A 16135-nucleotide genomic window follows, 5' to 3' on the forward strand; every position below is an offset into this window, starting at 1 on the left:
TCAGACTTGTGGATCACACCTCCATTTATTAGAGGACACAAATTTGCCCAAACCAAACCCAGGCTTACATTTGGGAATTTGCCAGGCAAAGGGAGAGCAGGAGGCACTATTAAATTAAAAGCCAACTTAAAAGATTTCAGTAGCTAATTAGAAAGTTCCCAGAGACCCAGGTGACAGCCATGTTTCTAACCCCTTTGAACCGTGAAGTCCCGTGAGCACCCAAGGTGGCATCAATCAGAACATCCTGAGACTGGAATACACTTTCATTTGGCTGCCTTTGGGAAAACCCAGTGACTCTACCCAAGGGCAGTGGGCACAGTGCCCAGAAGCCAGTTGACTTCTACGGTGGCCACGTTACTGTAACAGCAGCCCCACTTTCCAAAGTGCTACTGGGCCTTAGTTGAGGAGGTCCACCCTCACCCTCTTCCAGCTGACTCACTTCTCATACATAATCCCTGCCACCCCCAGGAGGCCCTGAGTCACACACTGGAAAACAGATACAATACATTGGACCTGAGATAGAAGGCAAGCGCTGGACAACAGTATTCATCCTGGATCCTCCACAGCTTTAGACAATCAGCAGTGTAGAAATATACACCAGTGAAGTACTATGTGAAGTGGAGGGTACAGTCATGAAGGAAAAAGAAAACAAAACACTAGTCCACCGTGAGGGAAAAGGCAACCAGAAGAAAAGGAGGAAGAATAGAGAATTTACATAACCATTTTTAGAAAATATTTATTTATTTATTTATTTTGGCTGCACCAGGTCTTAGTTGAGGCAGGCGGACTTCTTAGTTGCGGCAGGCGGGATCTAGTTCCCCGACCAGGGACCAAACCTGGGCCCCCTGCATCGTCAGCGCAGAGTCTTACCCACTGGACCACGAGGGAAGTCCCTACATAACCTTTTATCTTCTATCAATACTTGATATTTGACCTCCAGTTTCCAGGTTCTCCAAGAGTAGGGTTGCCAGATTTAGCAAATAAAAATACAGGATGCCCCATTAAATTTGAATTTCAGATAAACAGCAAATAATTTTTTAGTGTGTGTCCCAAATATTGCACGGAACACACTTATACTAAACAATTATGGTATTTTATCTGGCAACCCTATTCAGGAGGTTCAGTTAGCCTGAGGTTACTCTGATCATATCCCGTCAAAGAGCAACAGCAAGATGATCACAGAGCGAAGCTCAGGCACTCCACCCACCCCAAGGGGAGGTATGTGTTCCTTTTAGCTCCATTTCCCAAACTCTCAAAAATCCCATGCTGTTCTGGCAGGGTGAGAGGATATGTGCACGGTGGAGTTGTCAACCACTATTTGCCAGGTAGAGAAGTTAAGGTTTCCTTCCATATCAAATGAAGAAGGTCAAAAATACAACTAGGGAGAAGGAGCAGCAGGCCCGCTGGGATATGGAATCTGACTCCTTCCACCCCGAGAGCAGGCTGAGCAACTCCAGCAACACCATCACAAGGGCGACGACAGCCCTGCGGCCTGGAAACCCAACGTACCCCAGCTCTCTTGGAGCAACCTCAAAAGGCACACAGGGCTGAACAAACACACAGGGAGATATACAGAGGCGGGAGGAACAGGAAGAGAGCAAGGTAGTCTTTATAGTGACTCAGAGGAATGACAGCAGAAGAGAAGTATCAGAGGGAATCACAGAACCCCCTGACAGTGACTGGCAGGACATTTTATTTCGTTGGTCGTTTCATTGGTTTTATTTAGGGGGTTAATCTTCAGTGGTCTTTCCTTCAAGCGGAAGGATGATGAGAGAAAAAAGAGCCACACAGAAGTCTCAGAGACACAGCTCTTCAGAGGGACTGTTCATTACACATCACCGTGCCTATTGTGCTAGCAGAATCCAAGAGCAGATCTGAACATCAGATCCCACAGCCGATATACTATCGTGACTAAGTGCCAAACCCACCTCCTGAGGATGGAAGAGGAACCAATAACAAGGCCATGGCTGGTAAACATTCCTCTCAAAGGCAATGAAGAGGGAAACAGCACAAAGAACAGGACCACATTATGCTTTTTTCACAGTCTCCGCCATGAGAATTCCCAGTCCCTTGTAATCCAGCATCTCTGAAACTGTGTTCCCAGAGATGTTAATAGGTGTTGCATGGGGCCAAAAAACAAAAGTTCAGTGAAATAAGTTTGGGAAATATTGCATACTTATTAAAAGTTATAACTTCCTGCAGTAGAAGAAACTATTCGGCATTATTTAAATCACTGGTTCCTGCCTTATTTGACCACAGAACCCTTTTAAGAAACATCTATTACCATCTCACAGAACTCTAGAAATGCTGCTTAACCATTATTGCAAAAATATCTCCTCTCAAGAATGGAAAGAGCATGTCAACATTGGGAACACCCAGGAATCACACATAAGATGGTTTCCAAAAATTAGTATATCAGAAAGCTTAAGGCAATGATTTGAAAATTTGGAGAACCTTGTCTTTCTGTGAGGCACTTGCTCAACGGTAAATACAGCCAGGAACGCTGAAATTAGATTTTAAACAGCCAAGCAAAAGCCTACAAACAACAGTGCTAGGCTGCTCTGCTTAGTCGTGGCCTGGCCAGGACAGAAAAGAACAGCACTTGGTGGCATCTCCTCTTACCACTTCGACAGGAGAGACACACACACTCACTCTCTCAAACTTCCTCCAAAAGGTTCAGACCAAACTTCAAAGCAGCCAAGTGCAAACTAGCCTCTCCTTGTTCCTCCAAAAGCTGAATAACCTGGAGTCTAGGGTTTCCAGGGGAAGAGATAAGTGGCTCACGCTGGCATTGTTAAATGCTGTCAAAGGAATTCCCCCTTATTCTCCTTAGGTGCAGTCCCCAAGCAGCACTCCAAAAGCTATAAGAGGACACACTTCTTGCTGTTCTTCTTTGTGGCAGGGTAAAGCACAGCCCGGACAGCTTCTGAAAATACCTCATGGACCCCATCCTGCATCAGGGCTGAACATTCCAGATACTTCACAGCCCCCACCTGCTTAGCCAGGGAAGTGCCTTGCTGAGGAGTTGTGGGCACTAGGCTCTGTTCCTTCAGCTTCTTCACTGTCTCAATGTCACTTCGCAGGTCCCTCTTGGTGCCTACCAGCAAAACAGGTACATTGGGGCAATGATGGGAGACCTCTGGGTACCACTTATGCCTCACATTGGCATAAGAAGATGGGTTGCCAATGGAAAAACAAATGACGAAGATATTGGTCTGGGGGTAGGAGAGTGTTCGCAGTCGGTCATACTCCTCTTGGCCAGCTGTGTCCCACAGGTTCAGGCTGACGATCTGGCCGTCCACAGATGTCTGGGCACTATAGTTGTCAAAGACAGTAGGGATATACTCCTCGGGAAAGGCGTTTGTTGTGTAACTGATGAGGAGGCAGGTCTTACCTACAGCCCCATCTCCTACAACCACACATTTAATCGTCTGCATTCTTCCCTTGGAGTCCTACAGACAAGAGAGAAAGAAAGAATGTTCACAGACGTCTGGTTAATTTAGGGAGCCTAAGCCGTATAAACATTTCTCTCTGAGAAGAAAGAAAGGAGGTGAGACCCCCCCCACCGCCACCGCCACTTGCCTGGCCTCTTAACACTATGGAAGAGTCAGCTGCGAAAGGTTGCAGAGGGCAAGAATTCTTACCATGGAGTCCATGGACTGCTAGAGGATAAGCTTCAGTAGATTCTAGAAGCCACCTCTGCAGTTATGTGCAATATTATGTGCATAAGGAAATTTTTCTGGAAAGAAGATCCAAAGCTGTCATCAGACTCTCAAAAAGGACTGTGAGCCCAACAAGATAGGTTATTTATGTTGCAGTATCGTCATAAGGTCTGCATATACAGTATCAAAGGTTCTAAAATATAGCAGATGCTAAATAAATGTTAACTAATTAAAAAACAAAAAAATTGGTATAGAAAGAAGGTTCCCAAGGTTGAAACGAAAGGAAACATGTCTCTTACTTTGGGTCTGTGGCTATAGACTCAGCAAAGGACACTCTGTTCCTGAAAAAGTGACATCATAATATTGGAGAGAAAGGTAGGCCAGTCAGACTCAGCCATATAGAGAAGTGGCTAAGAGTCCAGACTCTGAAGTCAGACCTCCTGGAGTCGAAAACCAGTCCTCTCTTTTCCTAAGCTTTGTGAAACTCGGGCAAGTTTTTAACCTGAAGCTTACATGAAAGAATGCATGTGCTGTACTTATTAGTGCCTGCCACATAGGAAGTACTCATTAAGTGTTAGAAGCTACTATGACTTCACAGAAATTACTAATCTGCCGGGGAAGGCAAAAGTTCTATAATGTGAGTACAATGCTAGACAAACCAGGGGGTCTCACCCCTTCCGACCTTATCTGAGTAAAACTACAGGTCATAACACCACTATATTCTCGTCCATTTCTTCATGAATCAAGTATTTGCGAGTTAATGGTACAACACAGATGATCTCCAAGGAGCATGTTTACTATGAGCTCCCATGTCTGTATCCCCTTATTAATATTCTGTCAATGCCCTACTGTGTCAGTGCCTCCACAGCACTCCATTTTCTTTAGCTTCTTAACTAGTACCCTAATTTCAGATCCAATCCTCACGGCACTAACTTCAAGTGTCCGAACATGGAGGAAAGGGGACACATTATCATATGTATTTGATTATGGAAAAAAATTTGAGAATCAATTAGTTTCTCACCTTGGGAATGTGGGGGAATAGACACATTCCCCCATCCTGCTGTCTTATTAGCTAAGGTCTACATTAGGTCCATATCATAGACAAAAACCAGACAAAACAAAACAGCTCATTTTGGGTGAAGGTAAAAAAAAGTTGGCCTTCTCAGCATGCTTCGCACAGGCCCGCTAGGGGTAGCTCTCTCCTCACACAGCCAGCTCTGCCCAGTGAGGCGTTCCACCTAGAAGGCTTCCTTTCCTTGGCACAGGTCCCACAGCTAAAAGTCCAGAGCTGATTCAGCTCTAGTAGGCAATCATCCCAGAAGACTCACTGACCATAGCTGTCTTTTTCCATCTAGGAATACGCATGAGGATCAAACACACAAGGTCAATGGAAACAGGGCAAAGTCACCACCACACCCCTTGAGAATAGCCTTCCTTGACTTTCCCAGTTTGGATTAATTTCTTTTGCCTCTGATAGCAATCACTCCCTGTACAACTCATCTTTCCAGCCGCCTCTAGGTATCATCCGGTGTCTCTGCTCAAAGTGACAACAGTGCATCTGAGGGGGTTGCTGAACCAGAGCAAAACTCTTAGGCACAAAGACCGTTTTGCATCCGAAGTTCAGCTCCTCACCTCTATAACTAGGAAGAGCCATCTACACTCTTTTCTACTTGTTTACGTCTACCAGTACTCCTGGTATATATAATAAATACCAGGCCTACATGATGAAATGCACCTAGAACATCCCAGGTCTGAACAAAACCAAAACATCCTCACCTATAGCAAACTCTCAAAGAAAGGGAAGGTTCAGCAGAAGTGGGGGGGCTGCTTTGTACAGTTGACTCATTCATTCAGCCCACATATTCATTATACGATTTTCTCTGCTTGTGTGTATATTTGAAATTCTCCATATTTAACAAGTTTAAAAATAAGACTAAAAAATATAATCCAAGAGAATTGAAGACAGGATCTCAAAGAGATAATCGCACACCCACGTTCATTGCATCATTATTCACAATAGCCAAGAGATGGAAGCAACCTAAATGTCCATCGATGGACAATGGATAAAGAAGAAAAATATATATGCATACATATATAATTCAGCCTTAAAAAGAAAAAGGAAATCTTTTCATACACTACAACATGGATGAACCTTGAAGACATTATGCTAAGTGAAATAAGCCAGTCACAAAAAGCCAAATATTGCATGATTCCACTTATATGAGGTATCTAGAATAGTCAAATTCATAGAAACAGAAAGTAGAATGGTAGTTGCCGGGGGCAGGGGGAGGGGGAAATGGGTAGTTGTTTAAGGGATATAGACTTTCAGTTTTTCAAGATAAAAAAATTCTAAAGATCTATTGCACAAAAATGTGCATATAGTTACTGTACTGTACACTTTAAAATGGTTAAAAATACTAAAAATAAAAATAATACTTTTTAAAGGGCTGGGAACTCTGAGAGAAGGCTAGGAGTTACAAGAGAGAGGCAAATATTCTGTTTATCACCCATATGAGAAAAGCTTGTTTCATTCAGCTCCAGCATCCAGCACAATGCTGTCCGGTTACAGATCACCCACAGCTTTTCCCTCATCACCACCACTGTCCACACACTCTCCCAGGCACTACTATGCACAATGCACTGCTAGGAGAGACTCAAAGAAGGGTTAAAAAATAAAGAACGATGATAGAAGTTTATAGTCTTAGGGTAAAGGCAGGACTTCTATAAAAAGGTAAACAATAATACACAGTAAAGCATGGTCCAGAGAAAAATAAGTTGCTATGAGGAAACAAGGGGAAATTAAAAACTGAGAGCCTGTTACAGGCATTGTGTAAAATACTTTCACATATCTTATTTAAGCTTCATAGTAGCACTGTAAAGTAGACATCACCTCAGCTCAGAGATCACTAAATATGCCTCTAGGATTGGAAATTGGAAGAGGCCTGGAGCTGCAGAGACCAACACCTCAGAAGGCATTCACTTTTAACCTTGGAATTACAGTTTCTTCTAAATCTTCCATTCTCATCTGACAAAGCATCCTTCTTCACATGTACATTTCCCAGCAGTCACTTTTCTCCTAGGTTAGAGGCACAACATAAAAGACCCCATAACTGGACTTCCCTGGTGGCGCAGTGGTTAAGAATCCGCCTGCCAATGCAGGGGCACGGGTTTGAGCTCTGGTCCGGGAAGACCCCACATGCCGCGGAGCAACTAAGCCGGTGTGCCACAACTGCTGAAGCCGGGGCGCCTAGAGCCCGTGCTCCGCAACAAGAGAAGCCACTGCAATGAGAAGCCCGCGCACCCCAACGAAGAGTAGCCCCCGCTCCCGCAACTAGAGAAAGCCCGTGCGCAGCAACGAAGACCCAATGCAGCCAAAAATAAATAAATTTTAAAAAAAGACCCAGTAGCAGTAAAGACAAGAATGTAGCTCAGAGTATTACTATTTCTAGCACATTCTCCCCCCAAGTCTCACCCTTTCCAAAAGTCAAACCCACTTGAAATCACTCTAACTTTCTGAAACTAAGACAATTCAGCAGAAGACCCTCATTTTTATTCACTACTTTCTGCAACTTAGTTATCTACTAAATCCGGGAAGCTTTTTCACATTGAGGACTGACTTTTTGGTTCAAGTCCAGTCAAAGACACCCCAGGGCGAAGGAAGCCATGTGAACACTCCCCAACCCGGAGCCAGGGAAGACTATCCTGCGCTTGGAAACTTAACCAGAGAGGCAATTCTAGTGACCCATCGATAGCCACCGCAAGCCCGCTTGGCCTTTCCCTCACATCCTTTCCACCGAGGGTCCTTGGTTCTGGGACTTCAGATGGACTCGTGAGCCTGGGACAGAGAGGTGCCTCACGTCGGATTCACAAATAGGAAGAGCTGGCTCGATCTCCCCCGCTATACATACAACTCATCCCACTCTCAAATCCCTTCCATCCAAGGAGTGGCTCATATACTAAGGTAACCGTCCCGGGGATGGGGAGACTCGAAGAGAAAAGAGCGGATGAGGGGGCCTCCTGGGGGGGGTGGTTCTCCATAAGGATTACCCGACAAACTAGTCGTCCTCCCGCGCTGTTGAACCGCAGCTGGCAGAGCCTCCCAGGCGTCTCTCGCTGGGCTGGGCAGGCTCGGCGGGCTCGGCGCCACATCCGGGCAGCTACCGAGTCCCGCCCCCGTCGTCGGACGCAGTCTCCCTCCGGTGCCCCGCGACCTCCTGGGAAATGGAGTTCTAGCGCCCGCCGCGTGCTCTGCAAGTCGTTGGCTTCTAAACTACACCTTTGGGTAATCAAGGATCTCTGGGGTCCCAGTTCCTCGGTTCGGAGGTCCCCGAGCTTCACATTTCCCGTGACAAAGTGAGGCCGCTTCCTCCTCCCCGGACCGCTGTTTTCTCCTCAAGACAAATATTAACATAAAGAGGCAGTCAGGGAACTGAAAAAGTGTTAGTAAAAACGGAGGCGATAAAAGAAAATGTGGTAGTGAGTTAAGGTAGCTGTCACCATATATTAGTTTGCATTTTCTAGAGTTTTATATAAATGAAATCATACAGTATGCACTTTTTTTAACAGCTTTATTGAGATATAAATTCACATACCATACAATTCACTCACTTAAATTGTACAATTCAATAGTTTTTGATATATTACATTATTAATTTTTAAAAATAGTAGTAAATATATATAACAAAATTTGCCATTTCAACCATTTTTAAGTGTACAATCCAGTGGCGTTAAGTACATTCGCAATGTTGTGGAACCATCACCCTTGTCTATTTCTGAAACTTTTTCATCACCCCGAATAGAAACTCTGTACCCACTAAGCAATAGCTGCTCATTCCCCTCTTCCCACAGCCCCTGAAAACCAACCTCTAATCCACTTTCTGTCTCCATGAATTCGACTTGTCTAGCTACTATTCATCTATTGATGGACATTTGGATTGTTTCCAACTTTTGACTATTGTGAATAATGCTGCAATGAACACTGGTGTACAAGAATATGGTTTTGTTGATTTTTCTCTATTGTTTGTTTTCTATCTCACTGATTTCCACTTTGATCTTCATTATTTTTGTTCTTTGAGTTTTATTTGCTCTTCTTTTTACTGAAGTGAAAGCTGAAGCTATTGTTTTGAGACTTCCTTCTGTTCTGATATAGGTGTTTAGTGCTTAAAAATTACCCTGTAACTATTGTTTCAGCAGAATGTCATGAATTATATGGTGTGGTTTCATTTTCATTCAGTTCAAAATATGGTCGAATTTCTTTTTTGATTTCTTCTTTGTCCCATGTGTTGTCTAGAAGTGGATTAGTTTTCAAATATTTGAGGATTTTCCAGAGATGTTTCTGTTATTGATAGGTAATTTAAATTCCATTATTCATATTTTGTGTGACTTGAATCCTTTCAAATTCATTGAGACTTGTTTTGTGGCCTAGAATATAGCCTATCCTGGTAGATACTCCATGTACACTTGACAAGAATGTGTACTTTGCTGCTATTGGGTGGACTGTTCTATAAATGTCAACCAGGTCAATTTGGTTGATAGTGTTATTTACTTCTATATCCTTGCTCATTTTATGCCTACTCGTTCTATCAGTTATTAAGAGTATTGAAATCTCTGACTTGAATTGTGGATTTGTTTATTTCTCTTTGCAAGTTTATCAGTTTTTGATTCATGGATTTTTTTTTTTTTTTTTGGCCATGCCACGCAACATGTGAGATCTTAGTTCCTGGACCAGGGATCGAACCCGCACCCCCTGCAGTGGAAGCGCAGAGTCATAACCACTGGACAACCAGGGAAGTCCATGATTCACATATTTTGTAGGTCTTATATTAGATGCACAAGCGTTTAGAATTGTTATGTCCTCTTCATTAATTGACCCCTCTATCATTATGAAATTACCTTCTTTATTCATGGTATCTTTGCTCTGAAATCTACTTTGTCCAATATTAATATAGCCCCTCCAGCTTTCTTTTGACTAGTGTTATCATGGTACATCTTTTTTTTTACATACTTTTACTTTTAACCTATTTGTGTCTTTGTATTTAAGGAGTATTTTTTGTAGGAAGCATACGGTTGGGTCTTGCTTTTTTTACCCAATCTGATCATCTTTACCCTGTAACTGGGGTGTTTAGACCATCTACATTTAACGTGATTGTTGATTTGTGATTGTTAGGTTTGAGTCTGTCATCTTGCTATTTGTTTTCTATTTGCCCCATCTCTTCTTTGTTCTCTTTTTCTGCCTTCTTTTGGATTAATCAATATTATTTTTATTCCATTTAATCTCCTTTGTTGGCTTATTGGCTATACCCTCCCCCTTTTTTGGGGGGGGCCACATCGAGCGGCATGTGGGATCTTAGTTCCCCAACCAGGGATCAAGCTCGTGCCCCCTGCATTGGAAGCATGGAGTCTTAACCACTGGGCCATCAGGGAAGTCCCTAGCTATACCTCTTTGTTTTTTTATTTCAGTGGTTGCTTAAAGGTTGATAGTGTACATCTATAAGTTATCAGTTTACCTTTAAGTGTTTATTATACCACTTCACAAACAGTATAAGAACCTTACATTATTATACTTCCATTCTCTCTTCCTGGACCGCTCGTTATGCATTCTACTTTTATCTCATGATACATTGTTATTATTTTTGTTTAAACAGTTACTTTTTTTTATTTTATTGTTTTTGGCTGCGTTGGGTCTTCATTGCTGTGCTCGGCCTTTCTCTAGTTGCAGCGAGCCAGTGCTACTCTTCGTTGCGGTGCACCGGCTTCTCATTGTGGTGGCTTCTCTTGTTGCAGAGCACAGGCTCTAGGCGCCCTGGCTTCAGTAGTTGTGGCACGTGGGCTCAGTAGTTGTGGCTCGCGGGCTCTAGAGCGCAGGCTCAGTAGTTGTGGCACACAGGCTTCGTTGCTCCGTGGCATGTGGGATCTTCCCCGACCAGGGCTTGAACCCGTGTCCCCTGCATTGGCAGGCGGATTCTTAACCACTGTGCCACCAGGGAAGCCCTAAATAGTTACTTTTTAATACTGCATTATTTAGAGCAGTTTCAGGGTCACAGCAAAATTGAGCGGAAGGTAGAGAGTTCCCATGATATGTCTGTTACAATCAACAAACCTACATTGGCACATCATTATCATCCAAAGTCCACAGTTTACCTTAGGATTTATTCTTGGAGTTGTGCATTCTACGAGTTTTAACAAATGTATTCACCATTATAGTATTATACAGAATAGTTTCACTGCCCTAAAAATCCTCTGTGGCCTGCCTATGCATCCCTCCCTCCCTCCTAACCCCTGGCAGCCACTGATCTTTTTACTGTCTTTTAGTTTTGCCTTTTCTAGAATGCTATATAGTTGTAATCAATCTTTAGCCTTTTCAAATTGGCTTCTTTCACTTAGTAATATGCATTTGAATTTCATCCGTGGCTTTTCATGGCTTTATAGCTCATTTCTTCTTTTTTAAAAATAGAGTTTATTTTTCAGAGTAGTTTTAAATTCAAATCAAAATTGAGCTGAAAATAGAGAGTTCCCATATATTCCCTGCCCTCTCACATGTACAACCTCCCCCATGATCAACATCCTACACTAGAGTGGTACAGTTTTTACAATTGATAAACCTACACTGATACATTATTACTACCCAAAGTCCAGTTTGCATTAGAGTTCACTCTTGGTGGTGTACATTCTATGAGTTTTGACAACTGTATGATGACATGTATTCACCATTATAGTATCGTACAGAATAGTTTCACTGCCCTAAAAATCCTCTGTGGTCCACCTATTCATTCCCCTCTCCCCCCAGTATCTGACAACTACTGACCTTTTTATTGTCTCCATAGCTTTGCCTTAGTTGGAATCATACCATATGTAGCCTTTTCAGATTGGCTTCTTTCACTTAGTAATGTGCATTTGAGGTTCCTCCATGTCTTTTCCTGGCTTGATAGCTCATTTCTTTTTAGTGCTGAATAATATTTCATTGTCTGGATGTACCACAGTTTATCCATCTACTCACTGAAGGACATCTTGGTTGCTTCCAAGACTTGGCAATTATGAATAAAGTACTATAAACATCTAAGTGCAGGTTTTTGTGCAAACATAAGTTTTCAACTCATTTGGATAGACACCAAGGAGCGTGATTGCTGGACCATATGGTCAATTATCTTTTTAAAACAGCTTTATTGAAATACAATTTACATACCATAAATTCATTCACTTTAAGTATACAATTAAATGATTTTTAGTAAATTTACAACATTGTGCTACTATCATCACAATCTGATTTTTAAATTTTTTTTCATGTCTGGTTTTAAAACATTTCCGTCACCCCAAAAAGATCCTTCTTGCCCAGTTACAGTCACTCCCTGTTCCCAACCCCCAGGCAACAACCACTAATCCACTTGTCTCTACAAAGTTGTCTTTCCTGACCATTTGACATGAATGGGATCACACAGTATATCATCTTTTTGTATTTGGTTTCTTCCACTTAGCGTAATGTTCTTGAGTTTCATCCACAATGTAGCATGTATCAGTATTTCATCCCTTTCTATTGCCAAATTATATTTTTTCTTTTTAAATCAAATATATAGAGGTATAATTTATATACCACTAAATAAGCTCATTTTAAGTTTATAGCTTGATGACTTCTGACAAATGTATGTACCACGTAATTACTACCACAATCAAGACATACATTTCCATCACCCCCAAATAGTTCCCTTGTACCCCTTTGTAGTCAATCCTTACCACCCCTAGCCCCAGAGGACCACTGTTCTGCTTGCTGTCACTGAAGATTAATTATACCTTTCTAGAACTTCATATAAATGGAATCAGAGCATTTACTCTTTTGTGTCCTTTTTTTTTTTTTTTGGAATAGGATATCTCAGATAACTGAGCAACTGCTCCAGAGAAGCATGGTTTTCAGCACAGTTTTATATCTTGTCAGAACAAAGAACATCAAATACGTCAGGGATACATTCCTTCAGAGTTTCAAAAAAAAGCAGATCAGTACATACACAGTGAGTCTCTATGGCCCTGGCACCTGGGAAGGGAGTCTTATCATCAAAGGAGTACTAGCACTGGTATCCCAAAAGGGAGGCATTTAATCTTTATTTTTAATATGGACATTATTTCTGGTCAGTGTACCCTTTTCTTTAATAATTACAGCAGGTGTACGATGTATGTTTGATAGGCCACAAGCAGGTTGTTTTAGCTAGCATAAAATTCAAGTTAAATCATGTATAAGCCAGAATGACTTCCCTCATACCTCAATATGTGAAAATTTCTTTCATCACATTGTATATGATAGCTTGATAGTTACCTTCTTAACTTGTATAAGTATTTTGATTTTTCAAAAACCATGAGCTGCTAATTGTTTTCTCAGCATAATATTTCTGAGATTTATTCGTGTTGTGGGGCATAACAGTAGTTCATTCCCTTTTATTGCTTAGTAGCATTCAATCGCAAGGATATATAGCAATTTTTTTCTAGTTTGGGGCCATTATGGATAAAGTTGCTATGAATATTGTATATAAGTCTTGTTGACGAAAATAAAAAATAATCTATAATAGGAAGAGAAAAGAGTTTTATTTGAGCCAAACTGAGGACTGTAGCCCAGAAGACAGCCTCTCAGATAACCCTGAAGAACTGCTCCAGATAAGCATGGTTTTCATCACAATTTTGTATCTGGTCAGAGCAAAGAACATCAAACAAGTCATAGATACATTCTTTCAAGGTTTCCAAAAACAAACCAAAAACCAAATCAGCATGTGCACAGCGAGTCAGTACTGGCCTTGGCACCTGGGAAGGGAGTCTTATCATGGAAGGAGTATCAGTATTGGCATCTCAGGAAGGGAGGCATTTAATCTTTATTTTTAACATGGACATTGTTTACTTCTGGTCAATGCATCCTTTTCTTTAATAACTAAAGCAGAGTTACAATCTATGTTTGTTAGGCCACAAACAGGCTGTGTGCATAAAATTCAAGTTAACTCAAGCCAGAATGACTTCCCCATACCTCAATATTTGAACATTTCTTTCATCAATCAGTCTTTTTGTGGACATATGTTTTCATTTCTCTTGAGGGATACCTAAGAGTGGAATTGTTGGGTCATTGGGTAGGTGTATGTTTAACTTTGTATGTTTAACATTTTAAAAAACTATCAAATAGTACAGCAAAGTGGTTGTACCATTTAAAATTCTAATGTATGAGAGTCCCGGTGCTCCACATCTTCACCATCACTTAGTATTGTCTTTTTAATTTAGCAATTCTAGTGGGTATATATAGTGGTATTTCACATGCATTTCCCTGATGCCCAATGACTTGAGCAGCTTTTCATTTACTTAATTGCTATTGATACATCTTTCCTGGTGTAGTGTCTGTTCAAATCTTTTGCCTATTTTGCTATTAGGTTGTTTTCTTATTTGGAGTTGTAAAAGCTCTTTATATATTCTGGATACAAATCCTTTATCAGAATAGATATTGTGAATATTTTCTCCCACTCTGTGGCTTGCCTTTCATTTTCTTAAATGAAATAGCAGAAGTTAATTTTGATGATGTCCAATCAAATTTTTCTTTTATGCTTAGTGCTTTTTTTATCCTCTCCTATATAAGAGAACATTGCCTATATTCTTATATATTTTATAGCTTTTGTTACTGTTGTGAATGAAATTTCATTTTCTACTTAGTTATTGCTTATATAGAAAGTTATTGATTTAGATATATTTTATAAGTGGCCATCTTGCATGTAAATATTTCTTTTTTAATAACTTGTAAGTTGACTCTCTTGGATTTTCATATCAACTGGAAATAATGACAGTTTTGTCTTTTTCTTAATATTTATTTATTTGGTTGCACCAGGTGGGCTCCTTAGTTGCAGCTCGCTAGCTCCTTAGTTGCAGCATGCAGGCTTCTTAGTTGTGGCATGTGGGATCTAGTTCCCTGACCAGGGATCAACCCGGGCCCCCTGCATTGGGAGCGTGGAGTCTTAACCACTGCACCACCAGGGAAGTCCTGACAGTTTTGTCTTTGCCTTGCCAGTATTTATACCTCTTATTTTGATTTCTCATTTCATGGCATTGGTCAAGACTTCCAGCATAATGCTAAATGGTAGCTAAGTTACCTATGAAGGTCCGAGATTAGATTTTGGAGAATAACAGTGAGACTGGAGAGAAGCTAGAGTCACTACAAGGAAAGAATCAATAGAACTTGGTAACTAACTGAATAAGGGGAATGAAAGAGAAACACAGGTTAGAAATAATTAGGATATTAAGCTTAGGAACAGGGAGAATGAAATATCCATTATCAGAAAGGAGGAAACGAAGAGAATTACTTGGCATGGGGGAAATAGTAAGCTCAATTTTAGGTATTTTCAGTTTGAGTTTACAATAGGGCTTTCATGCAGAAGTGTCCTGTAGGCAGTTAGAAATAGAGAACTGGAGTTTGGATGAGAGGCCTGGGCTAGAGATGAAGATTTTAGTCATTAACAAAGGTGATGTTTATTTTTAAATTGATGTATAGTTGATTGACAGTATTATATTAGTTTCAAGCAAAGGTGATAGTTGAAACAGTAGTGTAGATTAGTTACCTGAAAAGGAAAGTTAAAGAAAAAGAGAAGAGTTCAACATTGGGTCTCAAGGGTACAGGTAGGAGGAAGTAGAGGAGCCAAGAAAAAATAAAAAAGGATTTAGAACAGAAGAACATGCAGAATAGCTTTAAAAGTTATGAGGGGGCTTCCCTGGTGGCGCAGTGGTTGAGAGTCCGCCTGCTGATGCAGGGGACACGGGTTCGTGCCCTGGTCCGGGAAGATCCCACATGCCGCGGAGCGGCTGGGCCCGTGAGCCATGGACGCTGAGCCTGCGCGTCCGGAGCCTGTGCTCTGCAGCGGGAGAGGCCACAGCAGTGAGAGGCCCGCGTACCGCAAAAAAAAAAAAAAAAAAAAAAAGTTATGAGGAATAGCCAACAGTGTCAAATAGGAAAAAGAGCTTAAGGGAAACAAGGAGTGGGAGTGGCAGAGCTTCCGAAATTGTCAATAAAAATATCTGAAGGATGGGGCTTCCCTGGTGGCACAGTGGTTAAGAATCCGCCTGCCAATGCAGGGGACACGGATTCGAGCCCTGGTCTGGGAAGATCCCACATGCCATGGAACAACTAAGCCCGTGCGCCACAACTACTGAGCCTGTGCTCTAGAGCCCATGAGCCACAACTACTGAGCCTGCGTGCTGCAACTAATGAAGCCCACGCATCTAGAGCCCGTGCTCCACAACAAGAGAAGCCACCACGATAAGAAACCTGAGCACCGCAACAAAGAGTAGCCCCTGCTTGCTGCAACTAGAGGAAGCCCGTGTGCAGCAACGAAGACCCAACGGCAGTCAAATTAATTAATTAATTAATTAATTTAAAAAAATCTGAAGGTTGACAGCTGCAAAGTAAAACATTTTTGAGCTACTAAAGGAAAACTAAATACAAACTAGGTATTAGATGATATTGAGAA

The 16135-nt window shown here is 41.6% G+C and overlaps 1 protein-coding gene across 1 annotated transcript; it reads right to left on the minus strand.

Annotated features, from left to right (window-relative positions):
- Positions 1-7811, minus strand: LOC132512916 (rho-related GTP-binding protein RhoG-like). Its single transcript, XM_060136953.1, has 2 exons — positions 7710-7811; positions 1-3452 (listed from the first exon to the last, which is right to left on the minus strand). The coding sequence occupies exons 1-2, from the start codon at positions 7809-7811 to the stop codon at positions 2862-2864; spliced, it is 693 nt and encodes a 230-aa protein (XP_059992936.1). The 3' UTR covers positions 1-2861.
- Between the last annotated feature and the right edge of the window lie 8324 nt (positions 7812-16135).

The sequence above is a fragment of the Lagenorhynchus albirostris genome, chromosome X (genome assembly GCF_949774975.1).
Source record: "Lagenorhynchus albirostris chromosome X, mLagAlb1.1, whole genome shotgun sequence".
In the NCBI taxonomy this organism is placed as follows: Eukaryota; Metazoa; Chordata; class Mammalia; order Artiodactyla; family Delphinidae; genus Lagenorhynchus; species Lagenorhynchus albirostris.